We start from the raw sequence: 18926 nt of genomic DNA on the forward strand, positions 1-18926 counted from the left end.
AGTTGAAGCTACAGCTTAGTGCAAGTATGTGTTAAAAGAGAATGGAGGCCGTAATCCCGTTTTTTTTTTCAGTCACTAGTGGATACCTCCCTGGAGGATACAGAACAACTCAACAATGTTGTGCATACAATGAAGAAAAGGCAACACAAAATTCCCTCTGGATGATGAGGTTAGAAAACCTGTTTTAATCTGTGTCACGGTTTCTCACCACATCTACTTAAACTGACAAGAAATTGAGCTGATTTTCTCCACACTGAGGCAGTTTTGCAATGAAGCAGCAGCGTGTCATGATGCTAAATAAGAATCTGGCATTACCTCTAATGGTCACTGCTACAAAGTGTATCAGTGCACAGCAAGGCAGACTGGGTCATCACAGTTATTCCTCCCCTCCTGCACATCCCATTGTCTCCTCTGCAGAAGACACAGGCTATGAAAACAAGGCAAGGTTGCTCCCTCTTTTTCTTCTCCCACAGGACTTGTTAGACACCATGTTTTTTCAAAGGACTGCATGTGCCTCTCCCCAGCTTGCTTATTTCTCATTCTCCAAAAGAATAGAGCTGAAGGAATCTGAGGAATGTGAGTGCTTGATCTCTCTTTCCCTCTACAGGCTCTGCCTCCCCAAGCCCTGGTTCCCTGCTGTGCTTTGGCATGAGAGCCATTCCAGCCCCAAACACAAGGGCAGTGGAGTTCAGCTGCAAAGCCTCTCTTTGCACTGGGATTGCTTTGAGCCTGCAGCCTCCATGGGCAAGGGCTTTGTGGGAGCAGGGCCAGCACAGCCTGTGCCCTGCACACAGAGCCAGGAAAAGGAGCAGATCCTGCTGCCTTCTGCTGCTGCTGATCCCAGCAGCAACTCCCCTGGCAGTTCCTGCAGGGAACTCCACCCCAAGGGCTTCCATCCCTGTCGTGCCTGGGAGAACTTGTTGCTTCCCAGTTGTCCCCCATCCCTGTGGATTGTGGAGCATGTCAGCACAAGTGTCCCTGGCCCTTCCTCCCTGCCCAGCCTGCAGCAGTCTCAGTCCCTGTTGCCTCCCCCTTGCTGCAGCTCCTTGGCCAAAGTGCTGCCAAAGGCAGCGGAGCTGGCTCAGGATCCCTGTTGGCTCCTGGGCTCCAGGATGACCTTCAGAGGGACACTTGGAGCGCTTCCTGAAGAGCTGCCCGTGGCCTGGCCGGTGGATTTGTCCTCCCTGGGTGGCTCTGCTTGGAGTTGGACGCTGCGTGGAGTCCCGGAGTTTTCTCAGCAGCCTTTGCAGCCAGTTCTCGGCCAAAGTGTGGCTCTGCTGCCCTCCCAAATCTGTGCCTGCCTTGCCCAGCCTGAGTGCAAGTGGGGCATGTGCTGGGCATGGCTGGAGAATTCCATGGACAAAATCCTCCCCCATCGTCACCTTTACATCTGCTCATTGCTCTGGGCAGCACAAATCTACACTTCTTTTAGTGGAAACATTGAATTGCTTGCAGATCATGACATCTGCAATACCAATGTACAAATACAGAAAAATCAACTTTGGTTTAAATATGAAATTTATTTTAAATTACTACACCCACACTGCCGGTATAGAAACACACAAATATCCAAGGTTAGAAAACTAGTTTATTGTTACAATTGTGCTATGTAAATAAATACAATTATAACTTTCAGTTAAAAGAAGTAATTTATTGTAACCTTTTACAACCACTCACTATACAGAAATATCCATTGAAATTTACCCTTTAATTTATTACATATTATTCCAACTATATATCCTATATACAAATACAAATTGTCAGTATTCCGCTCTAAAGAATCCCAGAGCCAGTATTAAAGAAATAGAATTCTATAACCATACAACTCAAGATATATTTAAGCATTTGTACCCACATTACTATACACTTTACAGATGTAAACCTATAATTTATATTTCGTATGACATAAAGCAAAGCATATAGAAATACACACACAAAAAACCTATCTATAAGTATACAAATATCAATGTACCAATATAAGAATCCTTACAACCCTATCAACAAAACACTACAGCCATACATCCGAACAAGTATGTCAGTATAAATACAGATGTCAGCACATCAGTATACATGCATCAAGAGAACAATAGACATACATATATACCTGTACAAATACCAGTCTACATCAGGCTATATAAATAACCATCGACTTCTAACTCTCAGTCCCACTGTGACCATCTCTAACTCCAAGTCCATCAGCAGGAATTGCAGCTGCCCAAGTCCCCGGGCTCTCCCTGGGTCTCTTCCTCCCGTGCAGAGCAGCTCTCCTGGACAGGGACAGCAGACGGGACCCGTGGGGAGCAAAGGGAACACTGAGTCAGGATGGGGCCGTTTCCCTTGGCAGCAGCTGCCCTTCAGTCAGGGCAGGGCAAATGGCAGCGCCTCCCCAGGAGGGTGAGAAAGAACAAGTTTGTCCAAAGGCCAGGGCCAAAGGCCAGGCCCCCCTCAGCCCCAGGCTGCCTGAGCGGCCCTGCGGCCTCAGCCGGGCTCTGGGCTGGCAGCAGCAGCTCCCTGGGCACTGCTGGAGCTGGTGGCCTTCAGCTTCTCCCTGCTGCCTCCTGTCAGTGCCCGCCTGTGCTCAAGGTCTGCAGGGCAGCTGTGGCCAAAGTGGAGCCTCTGCAATTGGTTCCAAGGGCTGGCAGAGCTGCAGGCCCGGAGCCCTGTGTGCTCCCTGCTGGCCCCTCCATCCCCTGAGCCCCAGCGTGCCCTGGGCAAAGCCCCGGCCCCCTTCAGTTTCTTCAGCCCCTCACAGTCCTCTCAGCCCACTCCATCCCTTCGGAGCCATCCCGGGGCCTTGGAGCCGCCAGCGCCCTCAGCCTGTGCCACTTCCCTGTGCCCTGAGTGCCCCCGTGGCCCTCTGCTCCCCCAGAGCCCTCAGTGCCCCCAGCAGCTCAAGGGCACCGTCCCTGCAGCGTCAGCGCCTCCTCAGCTCCCTCAGCCCCCTGTGTCTCCCTGTCCTTCAGCAGCTCCTCAGGGGACAGTGCCTGGGGCCACCGGCAGCTCCCAGCGCTCCAGGGACACCCGGGGCTGGAACTGCTGCTCCGCCCGGCCCAGCCGCCAGCTGGGACCCAGCACAGACACAGGGGACACAGGGGGCACAGGGGGAAAAACAAGAGCTGAAAAAGGCAGCCCAGGGGGGACACAGGGAAAAATGCAGCCTGGGCCTACACAAACATCACTCCATCCACCTGCACCAATTCACAGACCAGCACAGAGCCTTTGCTTTGTGATGTCAGGGCACGGTTGCCACGTGCTCGTGGTGACATCACAAGGTTGCCTTGGAGACCGGGAGGCCTCAGGGGTGTCAGAGCGGCTCTCGAGTTCGCTCTGTGTAGGAGTTCGCTCCTGCGCTCGAGGCTTTTGTCAGCGAGCAGAGGCTCATTGACAAGAGACTTGTTTTTTTCTTGTTTTTCAGCAGTTTGAAAATTGCGCAGCAGTTCCCACAATGATTGGGCAACTTGCTGCTGCAGTTTTCGCTGCTTATGGAATAGGTTATTCAACCTATTTCATGTCCAACCTGGCAGGTAAGTAGAGGTTTTCCCTGGGTGTCACCTAACCTGGCTTTTGTGCCTTCCTGCTCTTTCGAAACAGAAAGACCACTTGGATGCCACTTGGGTAAAGCTCCTCCTGCCAACACGTTCAGCTCCAAAGGGAGTGTCTGTGGCCAGGGCTGTGTGGGCAGCATTTGCAAGGGAACCTGCAGGGGTTGTGTTCCCTCCATGGGACAGTCTGTGGCAGCAGAGTCTGTCCTTTCCTCCCTTTGCTGGGTCAAGCAGCACAACTTGGAAAATGGGGGACTGGGAGACCTTCTAAAAATGTTCTGGTTGTTTCCAGTTTCCTCAAAGAATCTGGTTCATTTTCCCTTGCCCACTGCAGGTCACCTGAGCCGGGTATTCAGAGGGGCCGATCCGCAGGTGAGTGGGAAAGGAACATTTGATGTTCCTGGTGTTTAAGAATTGTGCAGCAAGCTGTGAGCTTGGCCTGGGGCAGTAGAGAGTAGAGGGCCAGCTGAGTAGGCTGCAAGAAAATCCATTTCCATGTCTGCAGCAGCAAGAGCAAAGGCATCACTGGCTATTTCCTAATTTTCCATTGCAGAGCTTTAAATGAACTAAAAGCCCAGTTTTGCAGAGAGAATGTTGCCTGCCCAGAGTAGCCAGGGGGGATTATCTAATTCAGAGCAATTTTCAGTCCACTTGAGTCAGCCCATTTGAATTTAGTCTGAGCAACTTAGAATCCCATTGCTCTAAAAGATGATGATTTGTGCTTAGTAGAGCTGGCTCTAGAGCTGAACAGAAAGAAGGTTATAAATGACAGGTAATGGCCTGTGTCTCACTCTCCTGTCTGTCCGCAGAGCACAGAACCAAGGGAAGATTCTCCTCTGGCTCCCTGTGCTCCTGGAGAAGAGGCCAGAGAGGAGCCCAATGACCACCAGGCTCCAGCTGTGGTGACACCACAAATGGAGCCAAATGACCACCAGGCTCCAGCTGTGGTCACACCACAGCCACAACTTTCCCAGACAGTAAGTGCCAGTCCTGGAGGGTGCTGTCTTTAGTGCAAGGCAGAGCTGCAAGTTTCTGAGCAGCCAGCTCTTGCTGTTGGTGGCTGAGGATGCTGAGTGCTGGAGTCCTGCCAGGAGCCAGCCATTCCCCTCAGCCAGTGACCCCTGGAAAATGGGCTTTGAGCTGTCCTGTTTAGGCCCCAGCTTGCTGGGATTCTGACAGGGGCAGCATCTCACAGTCACTTGCTCTGCATTTGTGTCTACAGAACATGGAGGCAGAGGCACAAGCAGAGCTGTGTGTGTTCCCCAGTGACATCATGGGAGTGAAGAGGAGAGACACGGAACAGATCAGGCGTCTTCAAGACCACTGGAACATCTATTGGCTGAGGCGCAATCTAAAAAACCAGGTGAGTAGAGGAGTGGCAGCAACTCCACTCATGAAAGCTTCTCCTTGTTCTTCTCAGAACTTTAGTGAGGAGCTTCAGGAAGAGCTGCAGGAAACCCAGGCTAGGATCAGGACAACGGACGAGGGGCTGGAGGACGAAACGACTGGCAGCGAGGAGACCCGAGATTCCTGCGAGGACCAGAAACTGTCCCAGGCAGAAGCGCTGCCCCTTGGACACTTTCTGAAGATGGGGGAGAAAAAGAGGACTCCATGGGAGGAGGTAGAACATCTGAACAAGGAGCTGCAAGTGTGTCTGCAGCCCTTGGAAGGGGGAAAAAAGTTCTTTCAGGGAAATGGAATGGTCATTTTGGCAGTCATCCTTCAGAAAATCCATGCAAATGGATTTTGGAGGAAATGGAAAATGAATCTGGCCATGAACTTGAGTAAAACCAGCCTTTGGGATTGACCCATCCAGTTAGAGAAGTGAACATCAGAAAAAACCCATGGCAGAGCCCTGCATGTGGCTGACAGCACCTCCCTAAGGGCTTGCATTTGAAACGGGATCTGGGGCTAATCTCTGCCAGCCACTTTTCTGACACAAACTCCTTTGTTGTCTCAGATCTCCACAGGCTCTTCTGTTGAACCTGCAGCAGCAGCAGCAGCAGCAGTGTCACCTGAAGGAGCCTTTGCTGCCCCAGCTCAGAAGTGGAGCCCGGGCAGTTGGTTCCTCTCCAGCAGTGACAGAGCTGCTGCTCAGCAACAGGAGGTGGAGGATGACTCCCTGGAGCTCCTGAGTACGTCTGGTGTCTTTCTTCTCTGAGGGACAGTGCACTGTGTGCACGTGTCAGCACAGCTGCACCAAATGATCCTCCTCACTGTGGTGTCCCAGGGGCATTTAGGGCTCCCCACAGGAAATGCTGTGCTCCAAGGCAGCAAGAGAGTGCTCTGGGTGTTCCTGCTGCCTCTGAGGGCAGCTTGGACGTGCTGGGCTTTGCCTGAGCTTCCCTGTCTGCTGAAGGCAGAAGCAGGGCTTGTTCTTGCATCAGCAGAAGGCTGTGACCTAGGAAATGATCTGGGCAAGTCCTCTGTGCTAGTGGCCAAACTGGATAGAATGGTTAGCTTCCTAAATTCTCCTTAGACTCCTGACTTCTCACCCATCACCAGAGAAAAAAAACTTCAAAGAAATTGATCGGTTTAGGTGTTTTGTCTCTTGGTTGTGGTTTTGGTTTTAGTTTGGGGTTTTTCTGGATTTTTTTGGGAAGACTTTTTTTCTCCATCCTGAAGGAGCTCTTCTGCCCCATGTGTCTTTCTGGTGTCATTTTTATGACTGTTCTTTTTACCACTACTACATTTACAGGGTTTTTTTTGTTTTTTTTTTTTGATAATATTTTATATTTGTCAGTGAGAACTCCTTTGAAAGAACATCAGGTGACACCAAGAGCCAGATGTGTTCTTTTAGAGCCCCCGTTGAAAGGACAGATAATTTTATCACAATCTGTATTTAAAATCCTGGTTTTGTTCTTAGAAAGATGTGTCCAAGTAATACATCCCTGGGGCTTGATCAGATCAAAGTGCACTGTAGGCATTTCTCAGGAGCAAGCCTCCAGCCCCTCTGCTGTGTATTCCTCAGATCCATGGCACTTTTCCATCCCTGATTCCCAGTCATTCCCATGACTGTTAGAATGCTGCCCATTGACCCAAGCCCTGCTCAGATCAGTCTCGAGGAACACACATCAAGTCCTCTGTGATTCTGCAGCACAAGTCATTGAATCTGCTTCTTGCCCAGAAGAGCTGCCAGTGCTGTGCTCTCAGATAAGACCTGGGGGGGCTGAGAACAGAGCCCAGGTGACTCTGTGTCTCCCATCCCCTGTTGGCACAAAAAGGGCCTTGATGTGCACCTGGGTGTGTCTGAGCACAGAGCCAATCCTGCTGTGTCCTGAATGGGGTCCTCGGCTTGGAAGGGGCTGGGTGTGGCTGTGCCTTCTTGCCATGGCTTGTCAGGGCTGGTGCTGGGGCTTTGGCAGCTTTGTTGTGGTGGCTGCCCTGGCCCTGAGGGCCGGTGTGAGTGCAGAGGCTGGAGCCTTGCTGAGCTGGGAGAGTCCCGCTGCCGCCCGGCCGCTGCAGCGCGGAGCTGCCCCGAGGCAGCAGCCCCTGCTCTGGGCCGGCTCCTGCATGGCCTGGGCTGGGCTCAGCCAGGGGCAGCATCTCCTCTGGGCAGCTGTCCGTGTCCCGCCGGCCCCTGAGGAGGGAGCACTGCTGTCCTTGCTGCCCTTGCCCGCTGCGGGAAGATGGGCACGTGTGCGGGGCTGAGAGGGCCAGTGCAATGGCAGGGACTGATCCCTGCTCTCAGGGGGAGGAGGAGCACTGTGCTTCTCCACCTGGGCCACGGCCAAGGGCGTCTTCCAGCTCAGCCTGCTCATCACCCCTCAGGCTCCTGCTGCTGCTGGAGGCCCCCTTGGCATTGCTTACAGCATCAGCTGCTTTGCTTTACAAAGGGAAAGGCATTCTCTTGGCCAGCTGCTGCAAGGTGGAGAAGGTGCCCTCCTCTCCTGGGAATGCATCTCCCTCTGCTTTGTTTTCTGTCAAGAGATCTCTTCAAAGGCCTGTGGAAAATCAGGCTCTGTGCTGGCCTGCTTGTACTGCAGAGCTGCCTGTCTTGTTGTGCTTGTTGGTGTTACCCAGCTGAGCACAAAGGACTCAGAAGCCCAGAGTGCACAGCCCCCGTGGGGCTGCCTTTTGTATCTCTTGGATAGTGGGATCTCTGCTTTCAAGTGAGCATCTTGCATTTTGTTTCCCTCAGGGAAAATGGTGAACATGGAAAATCCCCGCAGGAAATACATTGAACTGGAAAATGTTGGCAGAGGGTGAGTCCAACCACAGTTTGTTCTCCACAGTCATGGGGCAGGTGATTTGCTGCTGGAATATCTACCAAGTGTGAAGTCAGGCAAGCTGCAAACATCTTCAGACACTGGGTTAGTCTGCCCCATGTCTCAGTACCAGCCAGAATTTGTAAGTGTGGTCAGGAGGCATTGTCAAAGACACTTGTATTTCATTGCCAGAAACAAAAACCTACCCCCAACCATAGCAGTGAGATAACGGTTCTCAGGAATATTTCTTCCCAAGTGTTTGCTGAAGGAAATAGTCTGTGCTCAGGAGAAAAAATGCCCAGTTTAGAAACTGAAACTCGAGATGAAATAATCACCTGGCCTTTTGAGCTGAGGCACTAAAGCCCAATGCTTCAGGAACAGGCCCAGTGCCCATGCACTGCAGAGGAAAATGCATCATCTCCCTTCTGGCAGAGCCCTCCTGCATGCTGCAGGTTTGAGGCATTTCCAGCAGATATCTCCTGTCTGGGCTGGCTTTCACTCCAAGATCTAAATGGCTTCTCCTTTCTTTGCTGCTCTTTTGTTTCTAGGGGCTTTGGAGATGTTTGCAGAGCGGTCGACGCTGCCACAGGAGGAGAGGTAAGTGTCAACAGCCCCTGCAGATCCTGCTGCTCTCCAGGGCTTTCCTCTCTTGTGTCAGCTGGAGCTGGAGCTGTGGGGAGAGCTGTGCTGCAAAGGCACAAGAAGCACAGACTGGTGCCAGCCTGCCAAGTGCATTTGGGACAGTCTTTGTCCTGCTCAGCTGCCAGGAGGAAGGCAAGGAGGGCAGCGGTTCCTTTCAGAGAAGGACGCTCTCCCTGGCTCTCAATTGCTCCAACAAAGGTGGTGCTGCCTTAGAGCATCTCACTGCTCTCTGGGCCGACGGCTTCAGAGTGCTGAATTCTCATTTCTGGCTGCCAGCAAATACATCTGAATGTTCCTGGCAGTTCCTCAGCCACCTGCAGTGCTGCACGTGGGAACTGCACGCAGGGAGAGATCTGCAAGGCCTCCCTAAAAGCCCCAAGCCCTGCCTGTAGCCCAAGATGTATCCACAGAGTACCAAGGCACGCTTTACTTCTTCTGAAGTGCAGACAGAGAAACAGAGAGTGTGCTCAGAGCTTTGGGGGTGATAGTTGAGACATGATTGCTAACAAGTGGACAAGGCAAAATGTCAGTGGCCACGTGTCCTGTAAGTGGCCTCCAAAGGAGCAGAGAAATGAGCTGTTGGAATGTCAGTTCCTAATTACTCCTTTGTCTAATCCCAAGGCACTTTGGCAAGGCTCACCTGTGTCATTGCTAACTCACTCATCTCATGTGTGCTGTGGTCTCGTGCCACCAACTACTAAAGTTGCTGATTTTCCATGTCATTCTAGGTGGCCATCAAAAAAATTGATCTCCAAGGACTCATGATAGAAGACCTTTTAACTGAAATCAAAATCATGAGGATGAGCACGAGTCCCCATATTGTAAATTATTTAGACAGGTGAGTGATCATGGTCTCATCCCATGAAGGTTTGTTTCCATACTAAAAGCATGCAAGGTTAAAAACCCACTTTGGACACTGGCAGAAAAGAGAGCTGGTAATTATTGGGTAATTATTATTTCTCTACTCATCTCCAATGGATGGGAAGAGAGTGTATTTTGTCTGCATGAGTCTTCCCTGGCTTTCAAACACATAGTTGAAAAATTGTTCAAAAACCTGCATCAACCCTACCATACTAAGTCAATACCCTGTAAGCTCACTGGCTCCGTGTTGTCTCAGGATTGATTTTTAAGGTTTCTTTAATGCTGATGAAGCACCCTAGAGAGGATTTCCCTTGGATTGTTGCCCCTCTTTTCCATGGCTGTCCATGCCAGGAACACTAGGTGCTTATTTCCAGAAATACCCCGTGGGACAGGTTTTTCATCTTGGCTGTTATTAAACTGCACTTTTTGCCTGCTGGCCATCTAAAACATCTCCTTTTTCACAGATGTGCTGTTCTCCTTGAATGTGCACAGACTGCAAACAGTGCACAGCCTGGAGGGAATGTCTATTCCTTTCATTCTGTCCTTGTCACAAAGGGATCCAGAAACAAGAATCAAGCAAAGAAACCAACACATGCATGTTCACTGCATGGCCTTGTTCCCTTCTTTCAGCTACCTTGTGCATGAGGAACTCTGGCTGGTGATGGAGTTCATGGATGGAGGCACTCTGTTCGACGCTGTCAAGGCGTTTGAGATGACAGAAGATGAGATAGCGATTGTCAGTCGGGAGGTCAGTCAGGGATCCCAGCTGTGCTTCCCAGGGCTGGGGCAGGACTGTCTGGGAAAGGGGCTCAGAACAGGAGCCATTCCATGGGCCAGGCTTTGTTTCTGTGTCGCTGGAATGCTCTGGGCAAGCAAGAGCATCCCACGTGAACTGCCTGCCAGTGCCCCTGCACTCACTGGACTCTGTTCTTGTCCTCTTCTCTCCTGCTCTTGCATTCTCACTCTGGCTCTTGGATTTCCTCTTCTCCATCTTACCTCTCTAAACTTTGGCCTGCACTGCATTTCCTTGCCTGTAAAAGCAAAGGTGGTGGTGGCAGCATTTGAAAGGAACAGCAAAGAAAAAAGAGAGACTCATTTCTCTCAGTGCTCAGCTGAAAAGGTTAGCAGTGCAGCCAAAATGCTCTTGACTTCTGAGCACCTCCACTGCAGGAGCATCATCCTGGCTGGTTTGCAGGGCAGAGACTACACCAGCAGTTGCTGTTGCTCTTTGACAAGCTGACATGCCTTTCTTTAGAAGGGTGCTGCTCTGCCAGTGTTGGAGCAGCAAGCTCTTCCTCTCAATGGCACTGTCTTCTGCCATTCCTCCCCATTCCCCTGGAGAGGGAATCTTGGAGAGCTGTTTCCTTTCTTGTGTGATGAAATCCCATCCCTGATTTTTGCCCTCCTGTTTCTGGTTTCTCTCTCAGTGCCTCCAAGGACTGAATTACCTCCACTCCCACCACGTGATGCACCGAGACTTGAAGAGCCCCAACATCCTCCTCAGGACCGATGGCTCTGTCAAGCTGGGTCAGTATATTCTTGGTCAGGTGCAGCATTCCAGGGATGGGGGGGGTGTGGGGCTGCTTTGGAGTGACTGCCAGCTCCCCAAAAATGGTGCTGCTGGCAGTGCAGGGAGCCCTGCTGTGAGCTGACCACACGGTTGCAACGTGCACAGAGCTATGGCAGGGAACAAGCAGTCCAGAGTGGCTTTGCTCTGTGTGTGTCCCTTCCAGAGAGAGGGAGCTACAAGTCTAAAGCTTCAGGGCAACAAAAGCCACTGCTGGAGGCAGTGTAAAAAATGTGGGGGTTTTTGAAGTATCCAATGCCAAATTTCCTTGGCTAAAGTCTTGAGGAAAGAGAGCAGGGACTGTTGCAGGAGATTCAACAGCACATTCTCCAACTTCTACTGGGCAATTCTTTTGCTTGCTTTCCTAATTGCACAGGATTCAAATCAAAACAGTCTTTTGCTTTCTCCCCAGCTGATTTTGGCTTGTCTGCTCTACTCACCCCTGAGCAGAGTAGACGCAGCTCAGAGGTCGGCACTTACTGGTGGAGAGCACCTGAGCTGGTGAAAGGTCACCCATATGGCCCCAAAATTGACATCTGGGCCTTTGGGATTGTGGCCATTGAAATGGTGGAAGGAGAACCTCCTTATTATAATGAAACTCCTCACTCGGTAAGGTGTAAATACTCTCTGATCCCGCTGTCTTTCTCCCCCAGCCCACCTTCTGTGTGCCATTGGACAAAATCCCATTGCCATCTGCTGGAACTACTTCCACCACGGTCCCTTTCTGAAAATGTTCCTGCAGCACATCAGCATCTGCTGGAGTTTTGGTTGCATCACTGAGGGAACTCAAGCCTTACCCCACACAAACAATCTCCCTTCTCAGGCAACATTTGGCTTTGGCTTAGAAGTCGTTCCAGCTCTTTTGGCCACGTAGATGGCCCCACTAACAGGAAACAACCATCTTAGAACTGCTGTTCTCTTTCCTGAAATGAAGGGAAGAAGCCCAAACCCAACCAAGTTTCTAAAAGAGTGGTTTGGAGAGAAGAAACAAACAAAAAGCTTGATGACTTTTGTTTGATGGCAGCTGTGCTTTAGGGACCAACAAGCACTGCCGAGATGCTTTGCATGTAATAATTCTTGGAAATAGTAGAGTGAGTTAATAGAGCAAAGTCCCTCTTCCAAATAGCCTGCCAAGCTGGTCAGGTGCACCCTCAGAGAAGCAAACATGCTTTTGCTGATGTAGTTTCCACTAACAAGGTCAGTCAATGAAATCAGCTGCCAAGGCAAGATCTGCTGCATGTTGGAAAAGCTGTGGCTGCATTGGGCTTTGGGTTTTTGTTGGTCCAGGAAAGTCCTCTCTGCCTCTGTGCCACGGCAGAAACTGCCACTGCAGAGTGCAGCTTGAACAATGGGATGTGGGAGAGCAGTTCCAGAGGTGAAAGAAGCAGCTGAGAGACTGGTGTTTCCTTTTTCTCCAGGCTCAGCTCCTGATAGCCACCAAAGGGACCCCAGAGCTGCAGCAGCCCAAGCTCCTCTCCCCTTTGCTGCGGGACTTCCTGAGCTGCTGCCTGCAGACAGACGAGGCGCGGCGCTGGTCTGCCCAGGAGCTGCTGCAGGTAAAATGCCAAGGGGCTGCAGGGAAACAGTGTCCCAGGGATGGGCTCCTCCTCCACTCAAGTGCAAGGCATCAGATGAGCCCCCTCCTCCTCACCTCCACTCTTGGTGCTGTTCAAATGAAAACAGCCAGGAGTCCTAGACTGGGCTGGGCTGGCAGGGACCTGGAAAGCTCATCTGGTCCAAGTGCCCTGCAATGAGCAGGGGCATCTTGAAAGAGATCAGGATGCTCAGACCTGAAATCTTTCCAGGGCTGGGGCACTTAGCAGCTCTTGCAGCAAACTCTGCCACTGCTGCCCTACGGTTGGTCCTTAAACCTACTCTGACTCAATCTTCTTTTCATTTAAAAAATATTGGACAGTGTTGGGTTATTGTTTTGTTTGGTTTTTTTTTTGTTTTTTTTTTTTTTTTCCCTTTGTGCAGCATCCATTTGTAACACTGGCAAAGCCAACATCCAGCCTGGTGCCACTAATCATGATGGTGAAGGAGTGGAAGCAGGAGAGAAGAAGGAGACATCAACGTTAAAACTGTTTGCTCCATCACCAGTCCAGAGAATAATTATAGAGTAGGACTGCAGAACGGAATTCTATTTAGCATTTTTCTGTAGGATTATACTGTAGGATTTTAGCGTAGGATATTAGCATTAATTGTAAACAAATAAATTTTTTGAAATCTCAACTCCTTTCAAAGATTCCTCTTCTTCTGAGCCTCTGAGAAAGCTCAACATTTCCTTCTGAACTTAAGAGGTAGAAAATAACATTGAGGGCTTCTTTGGTACGGTTGGAAAGTGGGAAAGGCTCTTCTTCAGTCATCCTCTCCAGACCACAGTGCCTTTGGAATGTGGCCCATCCCGGTCCCTTTCCCGGGTCCTGCCCCTCCCGCCCCCGGAGCTGCCGCCGGACGCCCCCCCAAGATGCTGCCGGGGCTCGGGGGCTCCGTCTTGGCTCCGTCTGCCGGGGCTGGGGCTCGGCCTCCCCTGCGGGAGAAGGTGAGGGGGGTCCCCGGGGCTCGTGTCCCCCCCCTCGGAGCGCCCGGGACTCCCCCGTGTCCCCCCGTGCCAGGCTCGGCCCCTTTTCTCTCCCCACAGCTCCTGAGCCGGCTCCTGCTCCCCCTTGGGAGGGGCTTTGGGGAGCCCCCCCGGGAGCCCCTGGAATCCCCATTCCCGGGCACCGGGACCCCCCCGCAGCTCCTTCCCCGGCCCCGGGACCCCCCGCGCCCCCTTATCCTGCCCCGACCCCGCCCCGCAGCCCCTTGCCCGGGGATCCTCCTCTCCCAGCCCCGGCATCCCCTGTTCCCGTCAGCCCGGGGAGCCCCGGACCCCCATTCCCGGCCATGGGTTCCCCCTGCACCCCCTGACCCGGCACCGACAGCCCTGCGCCCCTTTCCCGGACATCCCGCCTCTCCCTGCCCCCAGAGCCTCCTTGGCCTTGGCCCACAGACCCCCTGGGCCCCTATTCCTGCCTTGCCCGGGACGCCCTGGGCCCCTCCTTTCCTCAGCACCGGGGACACCCGGGACCCCCATTCCCAACCATCCCGGGTTTTCCCACCTTTGGATGGGAGTGGGGACACCGGGGACCCTTGGAGCTCCCTTTCCTAAGCACAGGAACTGCTTTAACCCCACCCGTCCCACATCCATCCTTTTTATGCCCAACTCCCCTGAACCGCTGCTGGGGAGGGACTTGCTGCAGAAATTGGGAGCAGAAATTAAATTTAAAAAAGGGAAGGGTCCACAAAGAATTCCTGCACCTAAATTTGTCCAAGTCGCTGCACGTTTTATACAGGAAAAATTGGATGCAATCCCTGCCCAAGTGGAAAATGTGGCCAATCCAATAGTGGGGGCCAGGGGTGGCCCAGGAAGATCCAAGGCAGCAGAACCAGTGAGGATTGCACTCAAACCAGGAGCCACAGCAAAGGGAAGGCAAAAACAATTCCCTTGGAAATCAGACAACTGGAAGGGATTGGCACCTGCAACTAAAACATTCCTGCAGCACGGTCTGTTAGTGCAATGGGAGCCCAAATCCAACAGCCCAATTTTGGCCATTGAGAAAGCAGATGGGGAGAGTTATCCATTAGTACAAGATTGAAGAGCAATTAACAAAACACCGAGGACATAAACCCAATAGTGGCCAATCCCTACACCCTTCTGACCACACTGACAGACGAATTAGGGGGGTTTACTGTTGTCAGTGCCTTTTTCTGCATTCCTGGGCATGAAAACAGCCAGGAGCTCTTTGCTTTGGAGTGGGAAGATCCTGAGACAGGGAGGAAAACTCAGCTCACATGGACAGTTTTATCACAAGATTACAAGAACAGCCCCACAATATTTGAAAACCAGCTAATAAGAGAATTAGAGGACTGGAAAAAACAAGAACCAGAAGGAATTATTCTTCAATATGCAGATGACATCCTGAGTGCAGCCAAAACTAGAGATGGTTGCACACGACTTACCCTGAGTTTATTACACTTTTTGGGAGGGAGTGAGTCCAAAGTTTCTAAAGACAAAGCACAGATGGCCAAGGGAGCAGGAGTTTACTGGGGCCTGGAGATCTCCCGTGGACACGGGCAGCTGAGCAAAGAAGGGAAAGAAGCCACCTGTGGACTCCCAGAGCCCCACACTGGGAGAGAGAGGCAGCTTTCCTGGGAATGGGGGGGTGGTGTCCTTTGTGGAGGGCTGATTATGGACAGCTGGAAAAACCCCGACATGGGCCAGGAAAAGCAGCCGAGAAAAGAATTATCCTGTGGGCTGAGAACACCAGAGCAGCATTTCAACAGCTGAAACACTCTCTAGGGCCAGCCCCAGCCCTGGCACTGCCAGACTTAACTGAGCCTTTGGAACTTTTCACAGCCCACAGACGGAATCTGGCTCTGGGGGCACCAGCACAGCTTCGGGAATCCACGGAGGGCTGGGGCCACTTTTCCAGACAGACAGACAGACAATGTTCCCCAGGGCTGCCCAGGATGCCTGAGGGCTGTGGCAGCCACACTCCTCCTGATGCAGGAAGCCAAAAAACTCCTCCCTGGGCGACACACTGCAGTGTCTGTACCCCGTGCCCTGTTCCAGCTGCACTGGAACAAAAGGGGGGCACTGGCTACCTGGGAACCCGATGCTTAAACATCAAGCCCTGTTATTAGAGCAGGATGATGTTACCCTGAAAACAACTTCTGTTGTTGGCCCTGCCATGGTTTTGTCCTCCACCTTCATTGACAAGGAGCCTAAACAGAACTGTTTACAGACAATTGGAGAAGTCTGTTCCACTCGATGGGACCTGAGAGATGTGCCCCTGGAAAATCCAGATTGGGAGCCTTTTACAGGTGAGAGCAGCTTTATGAAAAACAGCCAAAGGATGAGGGGTTGTGCAGTGACCAGGCAGGATAAGGTGATGGAGGCAAAGGCCCTGCCAGCAGATGTGTCAGCACAGAAAGCTGAACTGATTGCACCAACCAGAGCCCTGGACCTGAAGGAAGGGAAAAAGGGAAATATAAATATCTGGACTGACTCTAAATATACATTTAGTGTTGTCCATGCCCATGGAGCCATCTGGAAAGAGAAAGGACTTCTGAACGCACAAGGCAATCAAATCAAACATGCTGAACAGGTACTTGCCCTCTCAGAGAGCATTAAAAACCACACAGAAGTAGCTTTCATGCCTTGCAGAGGTCACCAAAAAGGGAAAACCACTCCAGAACTGGGAAACTGCTTTGCTGATAAAGCAGCAAGAGGGATTGCAGAAAAAGGTATTCTCGCAGTAATTCCACAGAAAGAGATTAATTTGTCAGGGTTCAGCCCAAAATATGACCAGGCAGAGCACAAACTAATCAAGTTTCTCAAAGCTGAGATGACAGAAGGTGAGTGGGCTGTTACACCACAAATCAGGTTGTAGTCCCACCCCTGATCCTGCCAGAGCTGGCTCAAAGAGAACATGAAAACACACATTTGGGTGTTGAAAACGTTCTGAAACAGCTGAAAAAGGCAGTAATAGGAAAGGGAATGACTGACATGATACAATCAGTAGTGAGCACATGTGAAATCTGCTGGAAAAACAACCCTGACACCAGGAAAAGAGTTGTATTAGGAGTAACAAAAGCAGGGGATCTTCCTGGAGATTACTGGCAAATAGATTTTGTGGAGTTACCAGGCAAAGAGGGATAACATTAGTCCCTGCGAAATACTATATGGCAGAGCAGATCAGATCCCACATATTTTTGGTGAAATTCCCTTGAAAGGGGAAACTTGATTTCTAGAGATGTCTAATGGTTTTAGATTGCACTTTGCAGCAGCTCCAGACTTACCTGGTGCTGACCAGACCCCCAGGACTGGACACAGCTGTGCATCCATTCCAGCCTGGAGACTGGTCTGTGTCAGTGGTGGGACAATGATCCTCTACAAGCCAGTCCTGCTGACCACTCTCACCACGGTCACCATTGCTGGCAAAGGACCTGGATTGGCTATTCCAGAGCTAAGAGAGCTCCTGCTCCTGGAACAACTGTAAAAACACAGACTGAGACTGATGCAGACAAAAACATGCTTTAAATGATTTCTCCTCTGTACTTAAAGAACTGTGCACAATAATCATTCTTCTTCTTTGCATGATACCTCACTGTACAAGACAATGCTACTGTTAGATGTTTATTACTGGTGTTTAGGGTTTTTTTTATGGCTAGATATTTATCTCTGGTTAAACGTTCATTACTGCTAGCTGTTCACTATTGTTAGTTACTTATTTGTGATTGAATACGTATTATTAGTAAATATTTAGGATAGAGACTCAACAAGGAAAAGGCCTTGTCAAGCCTCTAAAGGGGGGAAATGATGCCTGAAGGTTTAGTTTTCATATTTGCAGATTCTGTGCTGCCCAGGGATGCAGTTCTGAGCCTCATATTCAGTGCCAGTCAGCTCTTCACAGAGCAGGGACACAAAACAAATCCTTTTTCTGCACAGAACCAAGGACACCTTTCAGGCCCAAAATCACAAACAAGGGTGCACTGAAGGGAGGAACAAGAAGGATGAGACCTCACAACCTGAAGCTGTAATTGGACAAATAAACCCCAATATGCAAATGGACCAAAACTTATAAAAGTGTCAGATCTGGTGACTGGGCAGCCATTTTTTGTGCCTGTTCTTGGTCCACCCGGGGTGCAGCCTTGGTGGGGCTCCTGTCCTGCCCAGGGTGGATCCTGGATTCAATAAATCCCTACTTTATTCTCTGTCCCTGCCCAGTCTCTGTTTCAGGTCAGCCTCCCAAGGCATCAGCACGGCCTGGCCCAGGGACACTGAGCTCCAGCACTTTGGGCTGCTGTGCCCGGGCTGCTGCCCTTGGGCTCCCAGCACAGGCCAAGGGGGGACAATCCCCTCCAGAAACTGTTGTTGGCTTTAAGCTTTGCTCTGGAACATCCCCAAGGAGCCACCTGCAGGGGCTGGAGCCCGGCCGGGTGCCCGGGGCCACCAAAGCCGCTGGGGCAGTGCCCTCCTGCCCCGGGCAGGGCAGAGAACACCCAAGGAAAGGCTCCTGCTGGGCTCAGGGCAGGGACAGGGCACTCCCCTGGCGCTGCCACGGGCACAGCAGAGCCGGCCTGGGGACACCATTGGCATTGATGGCCCCTGGAATCCCAGCAGGGATTGCTCCTCACCTCACTGCTCTCATTGCATTGGTCATCCATTCAAATCATTTCCCCATGGAATTCCCATGGCAGTGGGCTGGGGGGGAGATCCAGCCATGGAATTCTCACCTGACTGGGATGACAGTGAGATCCAGCCATGGAAATTCCATGGGAATTCCTGCATTCCCTGGTCTCCCCATTTCTGAATCCCACATTCCCATGGGAATTCCCTTTCCCTCCCACACCCGCCTTTGTGCTCCAGAGCCTCCCGACCATATCTGATGTCTTTTGGGGCCCTTCCACACAAGTGTGTCCCAGGTAATGCTTCATCTGCTCCACCAGGATCCCTTTGGATTTCCAGCACCTCTGGGTGATCCAGTGGCACCGTGGGACACTGCAAAGCTCCTGGATCCCAGATGGAAGGAGATGAAATCCCACCCGTCGTAGCCGTACCGGTGGGATCCATGGATTCTCCATTGGACAGGAGGTCACAGCTGGAAACCACCTGCACCGTGTGGAGACCTGGGAACGAGGAGAGAAGGGACCCATGGAGTCGTGTCCAGCCCCACAGAGCCCCTTGGAGCTGCCTGGATTCCCATTCCAGCCCCACAGATCCCCCCCATCCCCAGAGCTCCCATTGCAGCCCCTCAGAGTTCTCCATTCCCACAGATCCCATTGCAGCCCCTCAGAGTCCTCCATTCCCTCCATCCCCTGGTTACCCCAATGTCCTGGGTCTGGTTATCCCAATATCCTGTCTCTGCCTATCCCAATATGCCAGGTCTGATTATCCCACAAAATTTTATTGTTGACCTTAAAAAATTTCATGTTAACATTAAAAAATTAAATATTTACCTTTAGTAATTCCAGCAAATCCCTTCCTGCTCGATGCAGTAATCTATGAATGCCCGACTGTTTCTCAAACTTGTATTTTAATGTTTTAAAAAATATGATTTT

The 18926-nt window shown here is 51.3% G+C and overlaps 1 protein-coding gene across 1 annotated transcript; it reads left to right on the forward strand.

Moving 5' to 3' along the window:
• Positions 1–3445: 3445 nt before the first annotated feature.
• Positions 3446–5190, forward strand: LOC310923523 (uncharacterized protein; the record flags this gene model as incomplete). Its single annotated transcript, XM_083885492.1, has 4 exons — positions 3446–3524; positions 3877–3914; positions 4352–4519; positions 4765–5190. Coding segments are annotated over 4 exons (711 nt in total), but the record flags the coding sequence as incomplete, so codon positions are not given.
• Between the last annotated feature and the right edge of the window lie 13736 nt (positions 5191–18926).

The sequence above is a fragment of the Zosterops lateralis genome (assembly GCF_965231275.1).
Source record: "Zosterops lateralis genome assembly, contig: HAP1_HAP1_SCAFFOLD_88, whole genome shotgun sequence".
Classification (NCBI taxonomy): Eukaryota; Metazoa; Chordata; class Aves; order Passeriformes; family Zosteropidae; genus Zosterops; species Zosterops lateralis.